This window comes from Onychomys torridus, chromosome 2 (assembly GCF_903995425.1).
Source record: "Onychomys torridus chromosome 2, mOncTor1.1, whole genome shotgun sequence".
Taxonomy (NCBI): Eukaryota; Metazoa; Chordata; class Mammalia; order Rodentia; family Cricetidae; genus Onychomys; species Onychomys torridus.
The window spans coordinates 154,339,232-154,365,495 of NC_050444.1; the positions used below are offsets into that span (position 1 = coordinate 154,339,232).

The 26,264-nt window shown below is 52.0% G+C and overlaps 1 protein-coding gene across 1 annotated transcript; it reads right to left on the minus strand.

Annotated features, from left to right (window-relative positions):
- On the minus strand, positions 1–26,081 carry Padi4 (peptidyl arginine deiminase 4). The gene is made up of 16 exons (XM_036179119.1): positions 25,990–26,081; positions 21,191–21,371; positions 19,372–19,438; positions 17,143–17,210; positions 15,426–15,543; positions 13,766–13,891; positions 12,347–12,525; positions 12,156–12,259; positions 11,878–11,989; positions 10,816–10,923; positions 6,513–6,667; positions 4,927–5,071; positions 4,696–4,798; positions 2,901–2,968; positions 2,473–2,613; positions 1–491 (listed from the first exon to the last, which is right to left on the minus strand). The coding sequence occupies exons 1-16, from the start codon at positions 26,079–26,081 to the stop codon at positions 258–260; spliced, it is 2,001 nt and encodes a 666-aa protein (XP_036035012.1). The 3' UTR covers positions 1–257.
- Positions 26,082–26,264: the final 183 nt, after the last annotated feature.

The following is a 26,264-nucleotide window of genomic DNA, read 5'->3' on the forward strand; positions in this document are numbered from 1 at the left end:
ACATAAAACCACCTCTTTATTGCAGCATCTCTGAGAAGAACTGAGTTTGCTAAGCAAGGACCATTTTAGGACATGCAGAAGATGGAAGAGCCAGACATGGGTGAAGCGAGCAAGCCATGGCAGGGAGGGGTGGCCACCCACCCCTGGGAGATCCCAGACACCCCAGATCTCTTGCTGCACTCCACTGAAGGGGGCCAGCAACCGCCAGCAACCTCCAGCCAGGGCACTCTTCAAAGGAGGCTGCCAGAGGCAGATGCTCAGGGCACCATGTGCCACCACTTGAAGGTGAAGGGCTTCCTGCGAACGTTGGTGCCGCAGTGCACCTCTCCATGGTACATGTGGTAGGCATAGAAGTCATCGATGAAGGTACAGTGCAGACCCAGTGGCTCCAGCAGGGAGCGCACCTTCTCCTCCAGGCAGCAGCGGCCATTGATGAGGGGCCCAAAGGGCTTGGGGATGCCCAGGTGCTTACCCAGCACCAGCATGTTCACCTGTGAGAAAGTGGGGGCCCAGATCAGAGGAGACAGCAGCTAGTGTGGGACCCACAGGTCTAGTGAACTAGGCCTGTGCTTTTTAAAAAGTTTTTATTTATTTATTTTTTTTTACAAGCATTAATGTTTTGCCTACATGTATCTATGTAAGGTGTTGGATCCATTGAAACTGGAGTTATAGGCAATTGTGAATTGCCACGTGGGTGCTTGGAATTGAGCCCAGATTCTCTGAAAGAACAGTGCCAATGCTCTTAACCACTGAGTTATCTTTCCAGCCCCAGGCCTGTGCTTTTTTATACCCCTTTCATTTACTTCTCTTCCCTTCCCTTCTCTTCTCTTCTCTTCTCTTCTCTTCTCTTCTCTCTCTCTCTCTCTCTCTGTGTGTGTGTGTGTGTGTCAGTGTACATAGAGGGCCAAGGAGGGCTTCTTGTGTCCTCCTCTGTCACTCTCCCCTGTATCCCTTTGAGGCAAGGTCTCTCCCTGAACTTGGAGATCCTGTTTTCCCAGCTAGGCTGGAAGCCAACAAGCCCCAGATACTTTTCTGTCTCTACCTCCCTCAGAGCTGGGATTACAGGCATGTAGGTGACAGCCAGCTTGTTATCGGGGTCTGAGTTTTGGTTCTCATGGTTGCACAGCAAGTGCCTTTAGCCATCTGTCCAGACCCCTACCCCCTTAAGTTTATGTTTACTCATGTTGTCTGTGTCTGCCAAGTGTGCCCAGGTGCCCAAAGGAATCCAGAAGACAGCATCAGATCCTCTAGAGCTGGAGTTACAGGCAGCTGGAGGGCTAGGAATCCAACCTGAGTCCTCTAGAAAAGTAGCAACTGCTCCTGACTCCCAGCCCACATGTTTCTTTTTGGAAACAGGGTCTCATGTAGCCCATATATACGATGTTGCCAAGGCTGACTCTGAACTCCTGATTCTCCTACCTTCCTCCATCTCTCATGTGCTGGGCACATTTTAACACTGTTTTCTTGATTTTTTTTTTTTTTTTAGATTTATTATGTATACAGTGTTCCTGCATACCAGAAGAGGGCGCCATGTGGGTGCTGGGAATTGAACTCAGGACCTCTGGAAGAGCAGCCAGTGCTCTTAACCTCTGAGCCATCTCTCCAGTGCCCTGACTCCCACATTTTCTTGGTAAAAATGTCTCCTGCTGTTTAAGCTCACAGAGAAGCTGGACCACAGTGAACTATGATGCATGGGCTCAGGGAGAGAGGGGAGCAGATTCGCCTACTAAACAGTCTTCTGCAATCGCTCAACATGTGGAGGAGACACTTCAATGGCCAGATTTGAGCCACCGCCTTGGAACCCCAGAGCCTTGGGGAGCCCTGTTAGAAAATGACTGCGCTGATAAACATCACTGGTTCCTTCCTGAACTGTAGCCCCCAGCCCTCCGGCTAGGTAAGTTTCCACCCAGCCTGTGGGCTTTCTTTGGAGAAGGCTGGTAAAAACTCCGTGGAAGGTGGGAAGATGCACTTGGGATCACAGTTAAGTAACAAATGTGTCCAAGCTCTGAAATGTCAAATCTGGCCCCACCCTAAGGGAGGGATTGCCACCACTTCCTCCGGAGCCCTGTTCCTCATGGGCTTCCTTCCCGGCAATGAATGCCATCCCCGAACACTTTGTCTATGGCCCATGTCTGCCAGTCCCTGACCCCTGTATGGAAGCCTGGAGGCAGCAGTGGTAGAGCTGGTTTGGAAGCCAGACCTGGGCTCTGCCATCTCTTATCTGCTGTGTTTTTTGCCCTAGAGACCTAACCTCTCTGAACTGCCTCTGGAAAGCAAAGCAATGAGAGAACCCACTCCTGACATTGTTGCAAGGCTCAGAAGAGGCTCTGGGTGCCATGAGGGCCACGGGAGCCTCAAAGGGAGAAGGAAGAACCATCTGCACCCGCCTTCGGCCCACGTTAGGCATCTCCTGGTTGGACATTGAGGTTTAAGCCGTGAGGTGAAGTTGGGTGGTGGCTTTCTCTTTCTTACCATGTTTGGGAAGAAGGCCTCGGCCTTTGGGTTCCCTCCAGGGTTCCCCACAAGCCTGAAGAGCTGCGGGATATCAATGATGTCGCCCTCCACAAGACCCAGCTCCCGCTTCAGTACCACCCGGTTCCAGTCAATACAGCTCTGGTGGGGAGCATTAGAGGAGGAGAAAGTGTGGAGCAAGGGCAGGGATAGGTAAGATCCAGGGTGCAGGCTACTGGGAACCTCACACACCCCCTCCTGCTCTCTGCCTGTTCCTGGGCTTCAGACCTCAGGCCAGTAGCCAAGCCAATGCATAGTGAGCAGCCCTGAGAGTCCTCCACCCCACCCACCCCACCTCACCCCACCCCACCACCCCACCCCATCCCATCCCACCCCATCCCACCCCATCCCACCCCATGCAGTGTCTCCAGGACAGCTGGGCTGAATACCTCCACATAGGCATTCTGGTCTCTCAGTTTCTTGTTGGACAAAATGTTGTTGATCGTCTGTTTTTTTCCTGTCATGGAGGAAGAGATAGAAAAGATGGACCCAGTGTCCCCATCTCTTTAATGAGGATGTTCTGATTCAAGATGCACTTGCTCCCCACAGTGTGCCCATCTCCAAGGGGATCCAGTTTGTTTTGAAGGAGGGGTTCCAGAAACGTCTTCAGTGGTAAAACTTAGCACACTCAGGCACCAGGATTGGCACAGAGCCAAAGGAGCAAGGACGGCCCGGTGACCCCACGGCACTTCATATGACCCAGAAGGTGAGGAAGGTGACCATCGAGCAGAAGAGCCTGCAGCCTCGGACAGGGCAAAGCCCAAAGCGGCGCACAAGACAAGCTGCTGCTCGAGAGACAGGAGCCAATCCTGGAGGAGCCTGCCAATCCTGGAGGAGCCAGCCAATCCTGGCGGAGCCAGCCAATCCTGACAGAGCCAACCAATCCTGAAGGAGCCAACCAATCCTGGTGGAGTCGTCAACCAATCAAGCCAACAAACTCTGCTCCAACGCCAGCCTCCGATCTAGCTGCACCAACTGCCGTGGCCCCCACCAATAAATGAGGCTGCTGTGTCAATGTCCCCGAGCGGAGGCAATGGCCACCTGGAAAGGGGAGCTGCTTGAAGAAGGCTCAAAGGGGGAGCCTCAGGTCCCTTTGGGAGTGACACAGCGTGCTTGGACCCCTAACTCAGGGGTGAGTCAGAATTGGAGAAATGAGAGGGGGGTCCTGGTGGTCTGCGCTTTTCCAATTCCAAAGCTTTAACCCTTGGTCTCAGAGCCTATTGATATTTATTTTATTTTGAATTTGCAATATATATATATATACACCACAAGTGTTTGATGCCCAGGCAAGCCAGAAGAGGGTGACAGATCCCTTGGAATTGGAGTTACAGGTAGTTGGAAGCCATCATGTGAGAACTAGGAATCAAGTTCAGGTCCTCTGCAAGAATAACAAGAGCTCTTAACTGTGGAGCGATCTCTCCAGCCCCCATATTTACTTTTGAGACGGCCTCTTATGTAGCCCAGACTAGCCTCAAATTTGCTGTGTAGCCAAGGATGACCCTGGTCCTCAGCTTCCCGAGTGCTGGGATTATAGGTGTGTACCACCTTATCTGGTTTACGGGTGCTGAGGACAGAATAGGGCTGATGCTTGGCAAGCATTCTATCCTCCGAGCTATGTCCCCAACCCCAGATCCAGAGGCTGTTAGGAAGGGAGACTGGGGTGGGCAGGCTCAGTGACAGAGCACTTCCCTGGCATGCATGAGACCCTGAACTTCATTCCTAGCCATAACGAGAGGCAAGGCAAGAAAAGGAGGTGGGACTATTTGCTCAGCTCTGTCTAACACACGTACTTAGAGGAAACTCTGGAGCCCCAGAGGGCCCTTAGCCTCTGACCCCTGCCTGTTGAATTTACTGAAGACATTCCATCCCACAGACATCACTCAGCTCTCTCTGCTGCCCCTGAGCCTTCTCAATTACTGTCTGCAAATTTTCCTTTCGGTCACCTCACGGCCCCTTCCATCCCACTAACCCCTGCTCATGCCCTGCCACCTCCAGGAAGCCTTCCCTGAGCCGGACAGACTCAGGCATCCCCAAAATACCTTCTGTTGTCTTAGTAGCTCACTGGGAACTTGGGGGCAGCACTGAGCATAGTGCCCCCCTCACACACAGTAGGTACACACATCTCTGTTAACCCATAGGATCTTGTGGAGCAGTGGAGACTATAGACAACCACGGTCAACTTACTCTTGATCCCTTCGAACAGCAGCGCCTCACCATGGCCCTGACTCTGCTGCTCCTGAAACAGCTGGTAACAGGCTCTAGGGCTTGACATCAGCAGCCGAAAACCCTGCTGGGAAACACTGGGGTGAGGGCGGCTTTGCCCCGACCTGGGGTTCCCAGGAGGGGGTATGGCACCCTCTGTCACCTTTCTGTCCCAGAGAGGGAGGGCTGGCTACATGCAGAAGGGCTACGCACCTGCCTGTCGGGTGCTGGGATGAAACTCAAGAACTCATCGATGTGACCCACAAAGAGCCAGTCAGAGAAGAGCCTCACAGGGGCCTGCACCTGCTGGGCGCACAGGAAGTCCTGCAGGGCCTGGTGCATGTCCCGGCTCTCGCTGCTGTCCTCACAGGGATAAGAAGTTATGACAGCCACCAACATCATCAAAAGACACAGAGACTACTCACAAGTGGCCCTGAGATCCCGTCTGTTGACCTTCCCTCATAGAAGGAGGGAGTGGGGAGGGTCATTGGAATCCTGTGAGATTCCAGTGCCTGCCTACACCCCTTCCAGCTGTATGTGATTCTGCCCTAACAGTATATTGTCATGTGCTCTCAAGTGGTACTAGAGCAGTAGTTCTCAACATGTGGGCCGCGACCCCCTCACAGGGGCTGCCTAAGACCATTACAGTACACCGATGTTTACATCACGATTCATCACAACAGCAAAGTTATGAAGTTTCAATAGAAGTGATTTGATGGTTGGGGGTCACCACAACATGAGGAACTGTATTAAAGGGTCACAGTGTTAGGAAGGTGGAGCGCCACTGTGCTAGAGTGTGGTGGTGTGGGAGGAAGGTTGACTGAAACGGGGGGGGGGGGGGGGGAGGAGGTCCATGGATGCAGTGGGGGGGGGGGGGGAGACGTGGAGAGTCATCCATGCTGGGGTGAGACTCCATTGATGCTTCATGGTCACCCATCTGTGAGTAACCCCTTGCATGCTCGGTGTAAGCCAAGTCCACCCCCAAGTCAGGTCTTAGAAAAATTATCACTTTGGTCAGTTGTGAGGACCCTGCCTGGAAAAATTCACGCAATGGGTGTAGCCATGGGAGATGCCCAGGGTCCGTGGACTGGCAAAGGACTCAAGGCTCCTCCCACCTAGGGAAGGAACCGTGGAGCCTGGCTGCTGCTGTTGTGGCACTGACATCTGAGCAATTTAGGCTCTGTTACTGCAGCTTCCTGGAGGGGGGGGGGACTGAGACACAGCCACTGAGGTACATAGGATCAGTGTCAAACCACAGAAAACATTGCCCGCTGACTCAGTCTAGAGCCCTTGTGATGGAGAAACATGGGCTTTGGGGCTGGTCAGGTCACGTGGTCAATCCCTAGTCGGTTGTGTGGACTCAGGAACATCCCTTCCCTTCCCTGAGACCAATCTTCTCTGTGAGGCCTCCTTACATGAGTCAGCCTTTTCTTTTCCTTTTCAATTTGTTCTAGCCCCCCCCCCCCCCCGCCTTCATTCCTGCCTCAGGACCTTTGTACTTGCTCTTTCCTATGCCAGGACACCTCTTCTGTGCTCTGTCTTACCTGATCCTTTCCTCTTGGGACTTGTCTGTCACACTTACTGCCCCACCCCCAGCATATGCTCAGTAAACAGTCATTGACTGAAGACATGTAAGTGGGCAGAGGCAGGCTCTGGAGGTTCCTCACCCTACATGTGAATTCCTCTCAATGTCTGCTGACCGCCTAGGCTTGGAGAAGTAAGGGAGGCTCCACTGTGGCTTTTGTCACTGTCCCCTACCCCAGCACCTGGGACCTGGTCACCCCCCTCCCACTTCTTACCTGGAGTAACCACTGTTCCCGATGAGAATCCTGCCCAGTGGGTATTCCTTCCCCCTGACGGTGACTGGGGGACTCACCTCCAGGTTCCCAAAGGCATCCAACCCCGTGACCTCTGTTGTATAGGGCCCTCGGGTCACATAGCCAAAATTTGGACCCTAAGAAAAGGGATACAATGAGAATCAGAGGCAGTTGTCCCCGGTGGAAATGGTGGCTGCAGGTTTAAGGCTGATTTGGCTACAGGAAGGAATTCTGTGGCTGCCAGAGAGGAAGCTCATGACTGTGCGGTGTGGAATGGATGCCGGACTGAGTCAGTGACCCTCGAAGAGAGAGCTTGTTATGTCTCCAGCCCGTGCGCAGAACAGAATCTCAATGCGTTCTTTCTGCTCACTCTCCACAGGCTGCGAACAGGGAATGGAGTGGTGACAGGGACTCCTTCAGCCATTGAGGAGGGCCAGGAATCCAAGCCACCCCTGTAGCCAGTACTCGGTCCACAGTATGTCCCCATCCTGACCCTGGCCTGGAATGGGCTTTACAGAGCATCTGTGACATCACCAGGTGAGTCTTCACCAGAGGTCACACCTGTTACCCCCATGTGTGAGCTCTGTGGGTGCTGTGGCAAATCACCATTGGGAATGCGGCCTAATATAACTCTGGTTTACCCTCCCTCAGTTCTAAAGGCCTCAAGTCACTTGTCACGGGATGGAGTCAAAGTGCGGCCTCACCCCCCATCACGGAGGCCCCAGGGAAGAGCCTAAAGAGAAAACGTCTTGTGCTGGATGCCACCGCCTGTAGGGGCCCCTTGCTGCCTCTCCACTGTGGCCCTTCTCTGCCTTCCTGTGGGGGAAGGGCAGGCCCAGCTGTGCCTTCTTCATTTCCTGGTGCCAGTGGCTGGCCAGGTGCTGTCCCATGGAATCCCATCTGTGAGCTGAGCCCACCACCCACATCTCACCTCCAGTCACCTCTGCTCCCCAGGACACTGGACACTAGAGGTCAGATAGGTGTCGGCACCTGCCTGGCTTCCCACTTGTCCTGCCAGGAGAGCCGGGGAGTCCTCATCTCAGCAACCTGTCACCTTCCCATGGGCCTTTCTTCCCAGGGGACAGTCTGGAGGTCACCTTTGCCCTGTCTCTCTCCTGAAAATCCTGCTGGCCTGCCTGGTCTTGTAGAACTGACTACTTGGATTGTGACCACTTCCCACAGGGCCAGTCACTGCCCCTCATCAATCCTGGTCCTTTCCACTCTGCCCTGGCCCTGAGTCTAATCTCTTTATAACATAAAGCGGGACATACCATCCCTGACTTAAAATGTAGTAGGTCACCCATTTCTCAGATTCCAAACTGACAGTGCCACAGAGGCAAGCAGCTCAGTGACTTTGCTGTCCCCAGCAGTAAGCTAGCTTTAACAGTAGTGTTTTGTTTACATTTCATTTCTTTTTTAAAAATTTACTTATTTATGTATCCATTATTTTCATGCGTGTACATGTGTGTGCATGAGTTTATATGTGCCACACGTGTGCTGGAGTCCACAGGGGCAAGCAAAGGGTGTCAGATCTCCTAGAACTGGAATTATAGGGGGTCATGAGTCATCATGTGGGTGCTGAGAACCGAACCTGGGTCCTCTACAAGAGCAGCAATGCTCTCCTAAGATAGAAAAGAGCCCCAATGTGGTGGCGCACACCTGTGATCCCAGCACTCGGGAGGCAGAGGCCGGCGGAGCTCTATGAGTTCCAGGCCAGCGGGAGCTACATAGCAAGATACCATCTAAAAGCAAAACAAAACAAAACATAACAACAAAGAGAAGCAATAGGGAGAGCGGCTTTCCCAGTCCTCTGTTTCCCTTTTTACTCTTTTATATATATTTATATAAATATTAGTTATGTATATATTTAAAGACAAGGTCTTTCTGTATAGCCCAGAATAGCATCAGATTCTGCCTCCCTAGTATTGAGCGTGTGGACGGACCATGCCTGGCAATGTGAAATTTCCCAACATCTTAGAGAAAGATCAGCACCACGCAGGTTACATGCCAGCTGCCCACCTGCAGCAGTAGCAGGGCACACATAGCTGCCCACCTGCAGCAGTAGAGGGCACACATCACTGCCCACCTGCAGCAGTAGAGGGCACACATCACTGCCCACCTGCAGCAGTAGCAGGGCACACATCACTGCTCACCTGCAGCAGTAGCAGGGCACACATCACTGCCCACCTGCAGCAGTAGCAGGGCACACATCACTGCTCACCTGCAGCAGAAGCAGGGCACACATCACTGCCCACCTGCAGCAGTAGCAGGGCACACATCACTGCCCACCTGCAGCAGTAGCAGGGCACACACAGCTGCCCACCTGCAGCAGAAGCAGGGCACACATCACTGTCCACGCACAGCAGTAGCAGAGCGGCCCCACACCCTGGCCAGGCACATGAGAACTAAACAAATGTGGAGATAATGCAGCAAAATACCATGGGGCGGGAGGAATGAGCTGGGGGGAGGCAGGGGTGTCTATCACTAAGAGCTGGTTAGATTTTTTTTTTTTTTAACATGATGCAAGATCATCTGGAAAGTAGGAACCTCAATTGAGATGTCTCCATCAGATTGGCCTGTGGGCAAGTCTGTGGGGGCATTTTCTTGATTAATGATTGCTACGGAAGGGCCCAGCCCACTGTAGGCAATACCAACCCTGGGCTGGTGGTCCTGGGTGCTATTAGAAGGCAAGCTGAGCAAGCCATGAGGAGCAAGCCACTAAGCAGCGCTTCTCCATGACCTATGTATCAGTGTAAACCAAATAAACCCTTTCCTCTCCAAGTTGCTTTTGGTCAGAAGGTTTTATCACAGCAGCAGAAGCAATCTGTGACAATGGGGTGGCCTTGACAGCATCAGGAGAGGCCCTCCTGGGTAGGGACACTGAGACCTGAAAACTGAGGGTCACCTAAGCGGCAGAATAGGGAGGTGCATTCATGGCAAAGGAATGGCATATGGCATGTGCCAAGGCCCTGGATGAACCTGGCAGGCTGGAGGCAGGGAAGGGACAGGGAGATAGGTCCACGATGACACTCATGGGGAACCTGGCGACAGTTTCTCTGTTACTCTGGTTCTTTTCACATGGAAGAGTCAGGTGAGGGTGTTGTGCATGTACCCAGCCAAGGGCCTGCTGCGGTTTCCTTTCACTCAAGGCTCAATGAGGCAGAGGGGAGACTTCCATGCTCAGTGTCCGTCTGTGTCGCTGGATGCTGGAGCTCTGGCCTGTACCAGAGAGGCTGGTCTTTGGGTTATCAAAGTGGCAAGCTACAGCCACTGCAGGCAGGATGGGAACCAGAGAGAGAGAGAGAGAGAGAGAGAGAGAGTGTGTGTGTGTGTGTGTGTGTGTAGGGAATGGGGGGGACGACAAAGTCCTGGCCACAGTAGGCTGGTGCTCCCACCTCCAAAGGGGATGAACTTGCCTCCATCATCAGCCCGCACAGAGAGCCCAGCTACAGCTCGGTCTCAGGCGTAGGGTGTGCCAGGAAGGAGCAAAAGAAGCTGTTGATGAGATGGACATTCCCTTCCTTCCATGCCTCTGGCACGGGGTGGGCTACTGCCTCTCTCCCTGGAGTGGAAATGACTCCTGGCTGAAAACCTTGTCTCTCCTTTGTCTGAGGGTTCTAGGCCCCAGTGAGGGCTAGGGTCTTCCTGGGAGAGCAGAGAGGCAGCATGGGAGGCCTGATGTCTTCACACAGGGCCTTTCTACCTCTGTGAAATGGGCCCAGCATCTCTACCATTGGTTGTCACATGAAATGAGTCAGTGCCCGTGGAGATATCAGCACCATGGCCGGAAGCATGCGGGCTCAGTAAACATGCTATTATTTTTATTTATGATAGTGATGACCTGTGCTGAGCTGGCATGCATCTGCCAGGCCAGGCCAGTGTGACTCACCAATATGTCACTTCCCTCTCCCAAAATGTGTTGAGTGTGGCTGATAAAGCCTGGCTGATCCTGAAGCCCCAACACAGCCCAGTTGAGCCCCCTAAGGACAAACCACACCCAGGAGATGGAACTCCTGCCTTGGCACTTTAGGTAGCCCAGGATGCCCCTCACAAGGTTATTCCAAGGATCAGCTGAGCTCATTCATGATGAGGCTCTGAGAAACCAGATCTTATCAGGATAATAGCCAAAATAGCCAGCACCACCCATTGATTCTTGCTGGAGCAGGAATTCAGCTTTGGGGACCAGGCTGCTCAGGGGCAAGGGGTGGCCTGGTGGATGAGGGAGGGGCCTCAAGGCCAGGGGCACGGGGTGGCTAGGTCTTGACCAGGCCTACAGGGTTCCTACCATGACTCTTTTGATGGGGAAATCCTTCAGGCCTCTGTCCCTCGGGGAGTCAAAGACCACAGGCAGCGTCTTGTGGGGAGCCTGGATGTAGCCAATCTCCATTTCATCCTGGAGGGGTGCAGAGAGGCTGCTGTATGTGCCTGATGTGGTGTGGACTCACCCCACCTGCTAACCATCATCATCAAGAACAAACTCTGTGGGATACTTGAGCCCCAAGAGTGTCTCTGAGGATGCAGACCTGTGACCTGCACAGCCTGCTGGGAAAATGAATAGGACAGAGGCCCTGACTCTGTGGGGAACCCTGGGCTATGGCTGGGATGGGTGATTAAGCCTTGTCCTTGAGGACAGTGAACACCCAGTGTTGGGATGACTAGGGGTGCTGAGGGAATACTGGGAGACCCAGAGGGCTCCCAGTATGGCTGGGCTTGGTAGAGGCTTCAGTGGGAAGGCTGTTGACTGAGCCCAGGTGAGAGCAGCCTTCTGGACCTCACAGGAGCAGGCAGGAGGCCCACCCGGCACTGTAGCTGGGTGTCCAAGTTTTCCGAAAGGAATCTGGTGAGGACCTTGCCCCTCCAGCAGGCAGCTGCTCAAGGTGCGGGGGACAGTCACCAAGACAAGTTACAGGATGGAAACCTTGGTTATTTCCTTTCCTTCAGGTGAAAGATGGGGACCTGTCTGCAGCTTCCAGAGGGATCAGCCTACGTCACAGAGGTGGGATGATGAGGATGGGACTCAGTAGGCAGGAAGAGGGACGCAGTCCCACTGGAGGGATGGCATACACGGAGGGACAGCCTTCCTGCTGGCCTTTGATGAGCATTACTGGGATATGGGTGAGGAGAAGGGAAACGTCTGAGGAGAGATGGGCAAAAGGCACCAGGTGAGAGTCAGGGGATGGACATGGGGGTGGGGGCACAGTGGCTCACAGTCTATGTCAGATGAACTCTCAGCTTGAGCCCCCTGGTGTGAGGACCTTCTGAGGCTCCTTCCTCCCAGTCCATCCCAGGAAGGATGGCCCCCAAGCTCTAGGCTGTCCCTTGGCCTCAGGTAGACAGGGTCACATACCTGCATCCACTGGTCATCCAAATTCTCCTCCTGGGGGCAAACAGTCAGTTTGCACTTGGCTTTCTTGGTCAGAGCAGTCAGTGACTTTAGGAAGTCTTCATTTTCAGAAAATCTACAAACATTAGCCCTCATGACCACAGAGGAGTGACTATAATGTGTCCCTCTCTCCATGGTCCTGAGCAAATTGTGTCTTCTAACATCTGAGGGCAGGAAGCTTGATTTTCCATTCCCAGCAAACATAGCACCCAGACCACCCCCCCACCCCGCTAGAGCTTCACCTGCACACGTATACCTCCTGGGGGGGCTGAGTGTTGGGGGTCATGATCCAGGGGGCCACACGAAACGTCACACTGTCTTGGAACACCAGGGTCTCTGGGAGATCCTGCAGGGGAGAGATGAGAAGGATGTCCCATGTCAAGCAGGGTCCGCCTGCTCCCCCTCCCCCACCCGCCCTTAGGCTGAGGCCTACTGGGTTAGATTTGTCCAGCAGGGAGACAGTGAGGGGAATGAGCCCCTGGAAGTCAGCGTCAGGGAAAGCAAGACCTTCCACGTAGAAGTCCGTGCTGTACTGGCCACCTGGCAGCTCCAGGCGGTGTGAGAACTGCTTTGGTCCCAGGACCATCTTGTACCTGGACGGTAGTTTGCCTCCTAGACAGAGGCAAAGGATGCTTAGCCCTAGCGTGCCTCTGTGGTTCTGATTTCCTCTCCTCAGTGCTGATGCCCAGGGTCCCCGTGTGTCACCACCCAAGGGCTCCTGGAGGTGTTTAGGGGGGAAATATCAAAGCTCCAGTTGAGACCTTGTTTCCCTGACTAGAGGGGACCCAGGACGGGCATGGCAGGCACCAACGCCATTCCTAACTCACATCATTCATTCACTCAATCATTTACTCACACATTCTTTTATCCCCAAGCATACTGCACTGTCTTCTGGGTGACTATGGAGGAACAAAGGACCACTTCATATAACAGACTCTAATGGTAGAGGAAAGTAGAAGAGCTTCCTGTGGGTGACGAAGCCTAGATGGAGATGCAAAGAAGCCATCAGTCCATCAGCTTGATTAGCTAGTTCGTCTAGGATGGAAGGGAGTGGGACCATGTCGAGCCTTGGAAAGCCCTCTACTGTTCACTACCCCTGGGAGAGCAGAGACATCAGTGCCTGCCCCTCCCCTTGGGTCTCCACTCACCATTTTAAACCCTGCACAACCCAAAATGGCCGCTCGGCTCCCCTGCATTTCTCAAATGCACAGGAGCATTCCACCTCAGGGCCTTTTATCTGCTGTCCTTCTGTCTGGGACACCCTTCCTGAGAGCACCTGAAGCCTCCTCTGACTGTCCTCTCTCTCTCTGCTCCCAGGTTCACTCTCCACACTGCTGTTCCTAAATATCTTACCTGTCACCCACTAGGATGAAAGTGACATGGGGCAAAGACTCAGTCATGTTCATGGTTGTGAGCCCAGCGCTCAGAACTGAGGCTGCTGTTGCCTGGTTAGCAGGTGTGAGAGACTGCAAAGCTACTGATGTCTGAGCGTAAGCAGGTTCATGGCATACGGTGGGGGAGGGGAGGGAGGGGAAGGGGGAGGGGAAGAAGAGAGAGGAGCTAGGAAAGAGAAGAAGAGAAAAAGAGTGGGAATGGGGAAGAAAAAAGGAAGAGAAGAGAGAGAGGAGAGAAGTGGATGCTCACTGGAGGAAGTCCATGTTCCCAGCTGGGAAGTGGCATCTATTGACCTTCCCTCAAGTCACCTCATCTGGAGGCAGAGGACAGAGGCCCGTGCCTGGCGCTCAGAACCAAGCACACCATAGCTGCCCGGGAGCTACTTGCCAAAGGGGGCAGGAAAGGAACATGGGGGCGCAGCGTCAGAGATGGCCAGGGAAGGGCCAGGCCGACTCACGTGTGGCCCGGAACACCCTCACTTTGTTCATCTTGGCCTTGGCCACGTGCAACACCAGCTGATATTTGGCAAAGAAGTCTTTGGGAGTCTTTGTGCTTAGGGTCATCAGGGACATGTCTTGCAGGTCTGAAACAAGAAGCATGTGGCCCGAGATTGCTATGTCCCTAGTCTCTCTCCAGCCACCTCCTGTGAGGCCACACTCCCCCACACCCTGCTGCAAAGGAACCTGGTTTTCTTTGCTTTCTTTCTTTCTTTCTTTCTTTCTTTCTTTCTTTCTTTCTTTCTTTCTTTCTTTCTTTTTTTCTTTCTTTCTCTCTCTCTCTTTCTCTCCCTCCCTCCCTCCCTCCCTCCCTCCCTCCCTCTCTCCCCTCCTTTCTTTTTTTTTTTTTTAAACAGTGTACTTTTTGCTCAGTTTTATTACATTTACTTAATGTTTGGTTTTGTTTCACAGCACTGTGGACTGAACTATGTTTAGAGTCTTATGTATGCAAGGCAAGCACTGTGCCCTGCAGTCCCAGCCCATATTTACTTATTATGTGTGTGTGTGGAGGGGAGAGCTTGAACAAGCTGTGGCACATGTGTGGAGGACAGAGGGCAACTTGTATCAGTCAGTTCTCTTCTTCTACCCTGCTGGACCCAGAGACTGAACTCAGGTCATCAGACTTGGCAGCAAGCGCCCCTACCCACTGAGCCATCTTGCCATATATGCGATGTTTATCTGTGGATGTCTCCAAAAAGGGAGCAACAGGGTCTTATGTCCATTTGGTTTCTTGCCAGTTCAAGTGGTGGTATGTGGTGGTGGCCACAGTGAAGGAGGCCAGGATGTGGGTTCAACCTGGATTTGGGTCAGCTTGGGGAAACCCTTCACTCTTAGTGCCTCAGTTTCTCTATCACTAAACAGGGCCAGAGAGAATGCCGAAGGGTAGGGAGTGTAAATATGAGGCAGTACATCTAGAGCTTTTGTTGTCTGGAGCCCTGGGAGTGCCCGCAAGGTCATGGTTAATGAGCATCCTTCAAGGATGTCCCTGGTGTCAGCCCAGGCCAGCTGCACACTTTAGACACAGTTGTTCCCACACAGTCCCATGACCTCCAGGCAAGCTGGAGCCCTGGCCCGTCAGCTGTGGCCCTTTGGCACCCACTGCCCTCAGGGAAGGTAGGTGACTTGTCTCCCCCTCCATCCCTGGCCTACCCCAGTGTCATGGATGAGCACCCCCTGAGACCCTACTGTGCCCACCACCATCCTTGAACCTTTAAACCTGCCAAGGAGTCAGGTTGCCTGGGCCTCAAATGCTGACTGCCGCTGAGTAGCTGTGTGACTTAGGCAAGCTGTGCACTGAAGTTCTCTATGCCTCAGTCAAGCCCAGATGTGTGGGCTGGACAGGAGCCAAGCATGGAAACCGGAGCCTCTTGGGGCATCAGGAGCCCACGCTGGTCTTTTCTAACTGCTGTGCGACTTTAGCGGGTCACGTACTCTCTTGGGACACTTTTCCATTCCTTCCTCTGTAATGTGGACACACTAACACAGCATGCTTTCACTGAACCCAAATTCAGGGCTACGAAACCACATAGGCAAATGAGCCTTGTTGAGGAGTAAAGCCCTTGTCCTGGGGCCTGGCCACGACTTTTGTCCCCAGAGATGGCCACAGCCTTTGTTCTTTACCTTTGTTATCCAAAACCTTGTCATCCTCAAAGTCCATTCTGGAGGATGTGGGGTCCTCTTTGTCACAGTTTACCAACAGGATAGCACCGAGGCCACACGGGCCCCAGGTCCAGGTGCTCTGGGAATATCAGGAGGGTAAAAGACACAGTCAGGAACTCTCTCAGATCCCATCAGCCCCTGGGAGACAAGTGACTGGTTTTCTCTCCTCCCACTTTGTCTGTTTCTCTCATTCAGGAATTTGTGGGCCCAAAGAGTGGATTTTTAAAAAATTTTTAAATTTATTTATTTATTTATTTATTTGGAGACAGGGTTTCTCTATGTAGTTTTGATGCCTGTCCTGGATCTTGCTCTGTAGACCAGGCTGGCCTCAAACTCACAGAGCTCCACCTGCTCTGCCTTCTGAGTGCTGGGATTAAAGGCGTGTACCACCACCACCTGACCTAAAGAGTGGATTTTTGATAGCTCCAAATATAACCAAATCTGAAAGTGATTCATCTGTGTTTGTGTGTTTGTTTGTTAAGGACAGCATCTACTCTAGGTTCAATTTCCAGTTCTCCTGTGCCCACTTCTGAGAGCCGAGATCACTGGCCTGTGCCATTACACCCAGTCTGCGTGGTGCTGGGCATCAAACCCAGGACTTCATGCATGCTAGGCAAGTATTCTACCAACTAAGCTACATCTCCAGCCTCATTTATCTATTTTTTTAAAAGAAGCCTGATAGTAAAATATACTTTAAAAGTCTCTTTAAAAATCTTGGCTTAGCTTGGCAGTAGTGGCGCACGCCTTTAATTCCAGCACTCGGGAGGCAGAGCCAGGCGGATCTCTGTGAGTTCGAGGCCAGCCTGGGCTACAAAGTGAGTTCCAGGACAGCCAAAGCTACACAGAGAAACTGTGTCTTGAAAAAGTAAAAATAAATAAATAAAAATGTTGGCTTAACAAATGGAGTCAAATACATAAGATTGTCAAGATTCTCCACCACACAGCTGCTCTCACGTGACAACACAACCAGTCTTTCCCGATGTGAATGCCACTCTGGGTGCTGGGCACCATCTGCCCAGTGATGAACTAACTCTAGGTGGCCTCGCCTGTAGAGATCTATATAATAGGATAGATTATACAAGATTGGATAAACTACAATGCTAGGCAAGCACTCTAAGCCACACTCTTGCCCTGCCCCAACTATTGATGGACCCCATGGTCCATCATTGGAAGCCTGCCACCAACACAAAGTCTCGTAGGCAGTTCTGAAGTCCCAAGGACACTCTGGAATTTGCCCACAGACCCTGGGTTAATAGTGGTCCCCTTCATTACCCCGAGCAACCATCTCTCTGCAGCATACACTCCCTGCCATACCTCACGTCTCTCTCCCTCCACCCTTGCCTCTTTCCTTCTCCACCACTCTCCACCACTCACTCATCCATCAGTCATTAACGTCTGGGGAGCATTTCTGAACCACAGCTGAGACCCTGGGTGACTAGAGATTCCAGCTCATAGGCTGACACCATTTCGGAACCTGAAATTGGTTGTAAATATAATCTTGTAAAGAGATGGAATATGTCTAAGCCAAAAGGTCACCAGTGATTTCCTGGTAAGGATTGTCCCTTACAGGTTAATGAGACGCTGGTGAGCTGCCGCTGTTCAGCTGGTCACCGCCAGGAGGCGCAATAGGAGAGCACCATGGCTCCAAAGCCTGTATTGACTGACTCTTGAGCCTTACCTGATCCTTCCTAGTCCTGGCCAGCTTCGCTTTGCCAGTGCGGGTAACATCTGTGCTCAGGGAGACCTCTGAAATTGGCGTGAGGGGACAGTTGGTAAGTGTGAGCCATGAGGCTCTCAAACTGGCCCTGACAAACAGGTGGACCCCAAGGATGGGAGCCTCTCTATTCCTTCAGAAGGGAAGGCACTCCACCCTTTTGTCCCCAAGAAACCAGACTACAATTCAGAGAACACAGCCAGGTCTTCCAACCACTCTGCCACCCCAGTGAAGCCTCCACACACCTGCAAGGTCACCTTGAGTCCTCTAGAACTCGCCTCCCTCCCCCCAAGCCTCAACCCTCTACCTTTGCCTGTTCTTTGTTACACGTGTATGTCTATGTCAGGGAAAAAGCTCACAGTCCCCAAACCTACCCTGTACAAATGTCTAAGCAAGGGACAGGTGTGTCTGTGAATTCCTTTCCCTTTATCAGAATGTGTGACCACAGTTGCTTCCATAATGTAGACCCATGTGCCTCACAGTGTGGCACGGGGACCCATGGCCTACATAAGAGGGACAGTATGACCTTTTATTATCGTGCCATAGTAGATACACTAATGCATATGAATACAAGGACATCCCATTACAGTCAAAGTGGCCCCAGGCTTCCCCATCTCCCAGTAAGTAGTTCTTTGAGCAAATGTGTTCACCTCTTGAGCCTCAGTTTCCTAATCTGTGAAATGGAATCATGGGGTCAAGTTCACTGGTTTATTGTAAAAATTAAATGCAACATCTTAGCACAGGGCCTGGCATTTTATTTAAATGTATACTCATGAATGAAATGACACTTGGAGATTTCACATGCTGTTAATATATTTAATATATACTTAAACAAAAAGAGTATGTTATTCAGGTTGAAATCTCATTAAAAATCGATTTAATTTCTAAAAACTTAGATACAAGGTCCCACTATGTTGTCCAGGCTAGCCTCTAGCCCTTGAACTCTGTGATTCTAAAAATGGATTTTAAAAAATACTGGTTTTTTTTTTTTTTTTTTTTTTTTTTGGTTTTTCGAGACAGGGTTTCTGTGTGTAGCTTTGTGCCTTTCCTGGAACTCACTTGGTAGCCCAGGCTGGCCTTGAACTCACAGAGATCCACCTGGCTCTGCCTCCCGAGTGCTGGGAGTAAAGGCGTGCACCATCACCGCCCGGCTTAAAAAATACTTTATTATTTTTATTTTTAAATATGTATGTATGTGATGAGGGGTATATGAGTGTAGTTGCCCTTGGAGGCCAGAAGAGGGCATTGGATCCTCTGGAGCCAGAGTTACAGGTGGTTGTGAACTACCTGATGTGGGTACTGGGAACCAAACTTGGGTCCTCAGTTGATTAGTACACTCTCTTAACTACTGAGCTCTCTCTCCAGCCACACTTTAAATAGGTTCTATTTAAAGATGAATATTAAAGAAATACAAGTACATGTGCACAAATGGGTTATTAGTATGATAAAAATGAAACATAGTAATGGAATTTGGAGAACACAGAATTACCTGCTATATATATAATCTAAAGCATTAAAAGGTTATCAAGACTTGAGCATAGAATCCAGGCACCTCCTTCCTGGCCTGAGAAGTCAGTTATTTACTGTGGTATCTGTCCTCACCTGCACTTACATTAACTAATTGTCAGAGTTCCACTTAGCTGAGGGTGACCCTGAGCCTCTCTGACCCTTCTGCCTCTACCTCTCAAGGGCTGAGAGTACAGATGTATGCGCCACTCCTGGTTTATGCACTACCGGGTATCGAACCTGGGGCTTCATGCTACCCAGCAAACACTCTGCCCTCATCCCCAGTACCCCATCTGTGTTTCTTTGTGTGCACTCTCTGGGGAAGGGGTATTTATGAACCACCAGATGTATGGGCAGCTAGAAGTGATCATTTTTCATTGTTCGCTCTAAAGTAAGATCTAATCATGTTGTGTCTTGGAAAGATACCCTGCTGGGTAGGGATGTGCTGTGTGGAGACAGAAGGCAGCTCTCTGGTCCCTCCCTCCCTCCCTCCCTCCCTCCCTCCCTCCCTTCCTCCCTCCTTCCCTTCCTCCCTCCTTCCCTTCTTCCCTCCCTTCCTTTCTTTCTTTTTGAGTCAGGATCTTAGTATTTAGTCCTGGTTGGCCTTGAACTCACAGAGACCTGCTTGCCTCTGCCTCCAAGTGCAGGGATTAAAGGCAGCTCTTTGGGACCCTGGTCATCACTTACCCACCCCAGTGAGGTAGAGCAGGGCTTGGATCGGTGAGGTCTTTGGTCCATAATATGAAATTCGAACCTATAAGACAATAACAGACCATTCATGACTTCTCTTAGTCATTAAACAAACACAATCTAGCCCTGCTGTGTGCAGGCTTAATCCAGTTCAACTCAGCTAACAATGATGCTATAGAAAAGGCTCCCAAGGGAGTCCAGAAATGGAGGAATCCACTCAGCCTGAGAAAAGGGGTGAGGGGAGATTTCTCAAGGAGATGTTTATTGGCTATCAACTTGACATAATATAGAGTTACCTGAAAGGAGAGAACCTCAATTGAAAAAAAAAAAGTCTCCATAAATTCTGACTATAAGCCTTTTTTTGGGGGGGTGGGGGTTTCGAGACAGGGTTTCTCTGTGTAGCTTTGCACCTTTCCTGGATTTTTCTCTGTAGACCAGGCTGGCCTCGAACTCACAAAGATCACCTGGCTCTGCCTCCTGAGTGCTGGGATTAAAGGCATGTGGCACCATCGCCCGACAAGGCATTTTTTATTAATAGTGATTGGTGGGGGAAGGGCCAGCCCATTGTGGGTGGGGCCATCCCTGGGCTGGTGGTCCTGGGTTCTATAAGAAAGTAGGCTAGGCAAGCTAGTAAGCGGCATCCCTCCATGGCCTCTGCATCAGCTGGAGAGCATCAAGTCTCTGTGCAGCATCCAATCAGGGAGGCTGGGAGTGTGGGTGGATGGGGGTGGGTGGAGGAGGCGAGTGGGTAGGTCATGTATGGGTGGGGTTGGGGAGAGGGAATGGGGTGGAGAGAGGTGGATGTGGGCTGTGTGGGGGTGGGGGAGGGCGTCGAGTGACCTCAGCGAGTGACCATCTCAGGCAGTGCTGACTGCCACCTGACAGGAGCTAGGCTTGGCCAAGAGCGGCCCGCCCTCGAGGGGAGCCACAGAGGGCCACACCTGCTCACGCCTCTGTCTTCTAAATCTGCAAGCAGGCTTCATGACCCACTGGAGTGGCCACTTGACACTAATGCTGGGCACAAGAGGTGCTCCTGGTGGCTCCCTGCCTGTGACCTTCAGAAACTTCACGGCCACGGCTGGTGTTTGTCTACCTGTATGTCACCCAACGCCCCCAAGGACTGCAGCCTCCCACCCCAGCGCCTGGCTCATTTCTGCATGAGACGGTGTCTAGTAAACAGCTGCTAAGTGGATGAACTTGATCCAGACGCCGGCCCTCACAGGCCCCTGCAAGCTTCTCTGTAAACTTGACTGCATTTAGAACTGGGAGACCCACCTCTGGGTGTACCTGTGAGGGTGTTTCTAGTGAGGTTTAACTGAGGAGGAGTCCCACTCTGGATGTGGTGGCACTGTGTGGTGGGCTAGAGCAGAGGCAGAATGGAGGGGAGAGGAGAACGCTGGCCACTAGTATCATCTCCCTCTTCTTCCTGACTGCAGATGCCCCTGACTGCAGATGCCCCTGCGCCCTCCTACCGTGATGGACTGTGAACCAAAATCCCTAAACTGTGAGCCAAAATCAGCCCTGCCTTCCTTCAGCTGGTTTTGATCAGGTATTTGACCCCAGTGATGAGGACAAGAATGACAAGGATTGATATGACATCTAGGAGGACACTGTGAACTTGGCCAGGGGAAGGAGGCTCTCCCAGGGTAGGCCCTGTGCGTGGAAGCAAACGGACGGTGTGCAGCCGCTGTGGGTCTGACATCTCCCACCTACCAGGCCCTCACCCCACCCCACCCAGCAGGCCCCCATCCCAGCCTGGCCTCAGCCCCCACCCCACTCAGCAGCCCCCCATTCCTACCCCAGTCATCACATCCACCTTTTGGTCATCCATGCTGCTGCTGGCTGCTTTCACCTGTAGGGTCACCTCCAGCTCGGGGTCCAGAGGCCATTTGGAGGCACCGGTGGTGCTCTTCTTGGCTGGAGGACTGTGGGCGACATCTACGACCACTCCTGGGGAGGCTGTGATGCCGAAGGACGCACAGCCCTTAGGAGCAGAGCTGTAGAGTAGCAGAAGGCAGCAGACACCAGCAGTGAGAGGGCCTGGCCCACCACCACATTGGCCCCAGCAAACCTCCTTTCCCCGGCAGGAAGGAACTCAGGCCGCCGCAGCCGCCGCTGGGCTTGCTCTGGCCGGAGAGTAAATATGGTATGACAGCCAGGAGGGGATGAAAATACAAAGGGGGTCCTCTGATTGGAGGCCTTACACCTGAACCAGAGACAGCAGAGGACGGTGTATATCAAAGGCATCTCCTGTACACCCAAAGAGCAGTGTGTTCACACGGGCCTTCAGCAATGGGCACACCAAGGGCTGGGTGCAGATAAAGAATCACACATACAGGGGCTGGAGAGATGGCTCAAAGTACCCCCCAAACAAAAACCCCACGACAAACAACCAAAACAAAACAAAAACAGAGTTGTGGCACAACAATCTTTTTTTTTCTTCCTTTTTTTGAGACAAGGTCTCACTATATAGCCCTGACTGTCATGGAAGTTGATATGTAGACCAGACTGGCCTCTGCCTCCTGAGTGCTAAGATTAAAAATGTGCATCACCACCGCCCGGAAGCAGAGCAGATAGACATTCTTGAGACTCATCCTCTTACAAAACAACTCCATCAGGGGTGAGATACACTTTAAAAGGCAACATGAATTTGAGAGGGCATAGGTCAGAGGCCAGGAGTAGCATTGGAGGCTGGGGCGGGGAGGGAGGGTAGTACAGCACAGTACTCCCGTATGAAATTCTCAGAATGAAAATTATAAAAGTTGATGGGAGCCAGGCTGAGCCAAGCCTTCCTCGGAGGCCCCAATGAAAGGACAAAGAAAACTTTAGTTCTGTGTCCTTGCTCAGGGGTGGACTTAGCAAGAAGCTCTGGGGCCGGGGCCTCGAAGGAGCTAAGGTTTCAGTTTGTGGGCACCTGACTCTTTCCCTCTGAAGAGTCCCCGAGTTATCCATCCCAGGCTAATGTGTGCTTGCCCTGTGGTGCACTTGAGATACAAAGTGTTCCCTTCGTACAACATTGCCTGACTAGCTTCCTGCTGACTTTGTCCCATGGGGTGACAGCTTCCTGCTGACTCGACTCCCCTCCCCCAACTGTAAAGAGGATGCTGTACTTCTTAATAAACTTGGTCGGCGCAAGCCATCAGCTTAGGCAAGATCTGGTCTCAACTATTTTTCATCCCCAGTCCTCCCCCTTGGGACCCTGTCACTGAAGAACTCCCTGCTACTGGTCCAGGTCCGAGGGCACAGGTGAGCAGCGGTGAGCGTAGGACTATCTGCAGGGACACATCTTCCCTGTACGCATCCTTCAGAGCCATAGCCAAGGAGTGATTCTAGGCCCCGAGCAGCTAGCTGCCACAACCTCCCCTGGAAACAGGAAGACAGGTTCCCAGGCTCGATCCTCAGACCTGCCACTGCAGACTCAGAGCCCAGTGGTCTGAGCTTCCTCATGTCTTCAGGGGACTCTGTGCATCCTTGGGCATAAGAACCACACCCAGGAAGCTACTGATAGGCAGCTGCTGAGTTACCCAACTGAGTGGAAGCTGAGGGACCCAGAACCCAGGCTCGATAAGGAACAGATGAAGCTGAGAAAACCTGTTTTTTAAAAATTATTATTATTATTATTATTATTATTATTATTATTTTATGAAGCAATTGTTTCATTTCAAAGTCAACAGAACCTGCTGGACGAGGGAAGAGCAACGCCCAGGTTTCTTTCTCTAGAGACTCTGAGATAATAAAGCTGGGAGGTGGGGGCAGGGAACAGTTACAGGCTTGGGTCAGCAGTACTCAGGACACAGCGCATGGGTAATGGGGGGCCAGTGTGGGTTGTGGAGGAAGGGAGTGACAGAGACAGTCACAGTGAGGTCAGTGAAGGAGGAAGCTTCTCTCTTATGAAGTCACAGGGCAGGTGTGGAGGAGCCTGACTTCTGGAACATTCTCTCTCTTTTCTCTTTTCCTCACCCCCACCTTTTGAATCCACACAACACTCCAGGGTCACAGCTGTGTGAGCAAAGAGGGCAGAGAGAGACTTTCCTGGAGGATTGTGGAGAAAAAGCTGGGAAAAGTTTTGGGGGTCTGGCCTGGTGAGAGGGGAATGAACAGCCAAGGGTTTTATTTTTTATAGTGTTTTCTTCCCTTCCTTCCTTCCTTCCTTCCTTCCTTCCTTCCTTCCTTCCTTCCTTCCTTCCTCCTCCCTCCCTCTCTCCGTCCCTTTCTCCCTTTCTTTTCTGTCTGCCCATCTGTCCATCTGTCTGTCTTTCCCCTTCTCTTTCTGCAAAAAGATTCCCAGGTGACTGAGTGTCAATGAGACCCCTTCCTGTGCTCAACTTTCTTTTACTCACTCAACAGAATAGAACATCATGATGTGTGAAGCCTGGCCCTCCCTGCGAACACATTTGAACACACACACACACACACACACACACAGAGTAATTCTCTAATCCACAGCACTCACTCCCAGCATAGGCTATGGTCCCATTGTGGACACTTTCTAGTGTCCCAAATAGGGACATCATTCAATACACTCATCTCAAACCACATGGGGCTCTGTTTGACCCCTCAACACAAGTAAAGGCGTCCTCACCTGGTTCCCATGCTTGTGGGTCAGGGAGCAGGATGCTATCACTAGGCCTGGGTGCCCTGACTCACTGGTCCACAGGTCAGTGTGTCTGTTTTAGCCAGCAGCCCTGGGATAAGGGTTGGCTCAGATAACACTGCCTGCTAGAGCAGTTAAAATGATTTATTTATTTATTTATTTATTTATTATTTCATCAGAGTCTGGTCATGGTCATGTGAAAGGCACAAGGACCGGAGTTTGATCCCCAGAACCCATGAGTAAAAGCTAAGCATGGTAGCTGGGCGTGGTGGTACATACCTTTAATCCCAGCACTTGGGAGGCAGAGGTAGGCAAAAGGTTCTCTGTAAGTTCGAAGCCAGCCTGGTCTACAGCGAGAATTCCAGGACAGCCAGGGCTACACAGAGAAACCCTGTCTCAAAAAAAAAAAAAAAAAAAAAAAAACTAAGTGTAGTGGTGAATGCTTGAAATCCCTGTTCTGGGGAAGCAAAGACAGATGGATCTGGGGCTCACTGGCCAGCCTGCCTATCTGGTGAGCTCCAGTGTAGTGAGGGAGCCTGTCAAGATGGTCAGAATCCTGCGACCTCACTCTCTATGGCCATCCCTTGACCTGACCCTGACATCTCCTGCCTCCTTTCTCATCTCCTGCAGTCTGTCCTCACACAGCCACCAGTGATTGGGTTTAACCAAGTCCATACATGGTATTCCATTGCTCAACACACCTCCACGGCAGTCCTCAGCAAACCAAGCCTTGAGAAGAGCAGAAGTCCTTCCAATGCCCTGCCCAAGCTACACAGGATGCTGCTCCTGCCCAGAGTACCCCTCCATTCTTGTCTTCTTGCCCCTCTTCCCACTGACTGAGCATGCCCCTGCCTCAGGCCCTTTGCACTGGCTATATTGGTTCTTCCCAGGGGACAGACAAACATCCACATTGGCATCAACACCCCTGTCTGATCACATGTCAATTCTCCCCATTTGAAAACCACAATCAGGATTAGCCAGACGGTCCAGCGGGTAAAGGCGCTTGCTGCCAAGCCTGATGAGGTGGGTTGCATTCCCAGACCTCATGTGGTAAAAGGAGCTGACTCCAAGTTGTCCTCTGACCTCTGAACACAGAGCCTGAGGAATAACTCCTGAGTTTGTCCTGGCCTCCACACACTCCCTCACACACCTGAGTCTACAAGCATGTGCACACAGACGCGAACAAAAGAAGCTCTGTGACCTTGACCTAGGGAGGGCTAGCCTGGGATCCTGGTAAGGACACTGAGCTAGCTCTGGCAGCCTGTCATCTCTGCACCCACCCCTCAAGCAGCTCGTCAGTTGATGACACCAGGCCTCCTTCTGCCTGTGTCCCTCAGCCCCCAGTGTTTTCCTACTGCTGGGGTCAGCCAGCCTCTGACCGTGGTCACACCCCAGAGACTTTTATGGACAGCTCTGTGGGAGAATCTGCAGCAATTCCTCTATCCTGAGGCTTCCTCCACTGTCCTGTGTGAGCTGGCAAAGGTCTCGGTGCTCAGTACGTACTCAGTCTATATTTGTTGAATGAACAAGGGAATGGAAGAATGGATAAAGGAATAACTGTTGGGGATCTGCCCAGGACTGCGCAGAGTAACTAACAAACAGTACTTTGCAGAGTACCTAACAAGCAGTACTGCTGAGCATCTAACAAACAGCACTTTGGAGTACCTAACAAACAGCACCATGGAGTACTTAACAAACAGCACCATGGAGTACTTAACAAACAGCACCATGGAGTACTTAACAAACATGTTTGCAATTGTCACTCTTAATCTTCAAAGTCATGTCACTTTGGTAGGCAAACACAGCGGCTCTACTCCATTAGTCCCCCCACGGTCAGCCTGCAGCAGGGCCTGGCTGCGGCATTTATACCTCACAGAGACCTGGCTGTGGTAGGTCCCAGACCTCCTGGCTTATCTCCCTAGCAGATCTCTTGCCCAGAGCCTGAGCAGTGCGGGCAGCACCCAGCCCCTGCTGGCATTGCCCCCCCCCCCCCCCCCAGCCTCAGGAACTGCCCCTCTCACCCACAGACATCCAGCAGGGTCGCGGTGCCCACCACACACACAGCATGGGTGGGCTGCTCGGGGGCCACGTGGATCACCGCACCCTGGGCCATCCTCGGTCAGCAGGCAGCAGGAAGCCCCTGGGCTGGTTCCTTTATAATGCCAGGCAAGGCCATGAGTCAGCACCTGCCCTGCCCCGGAGGCCCAGCCCCTCTCCACTCAGGTGCCCCAGTAGGCTGCAGAGCCTCTTCTACCCTGGGCCATCCAGGACCCCCAGGTGGATGTCCACCATGGGC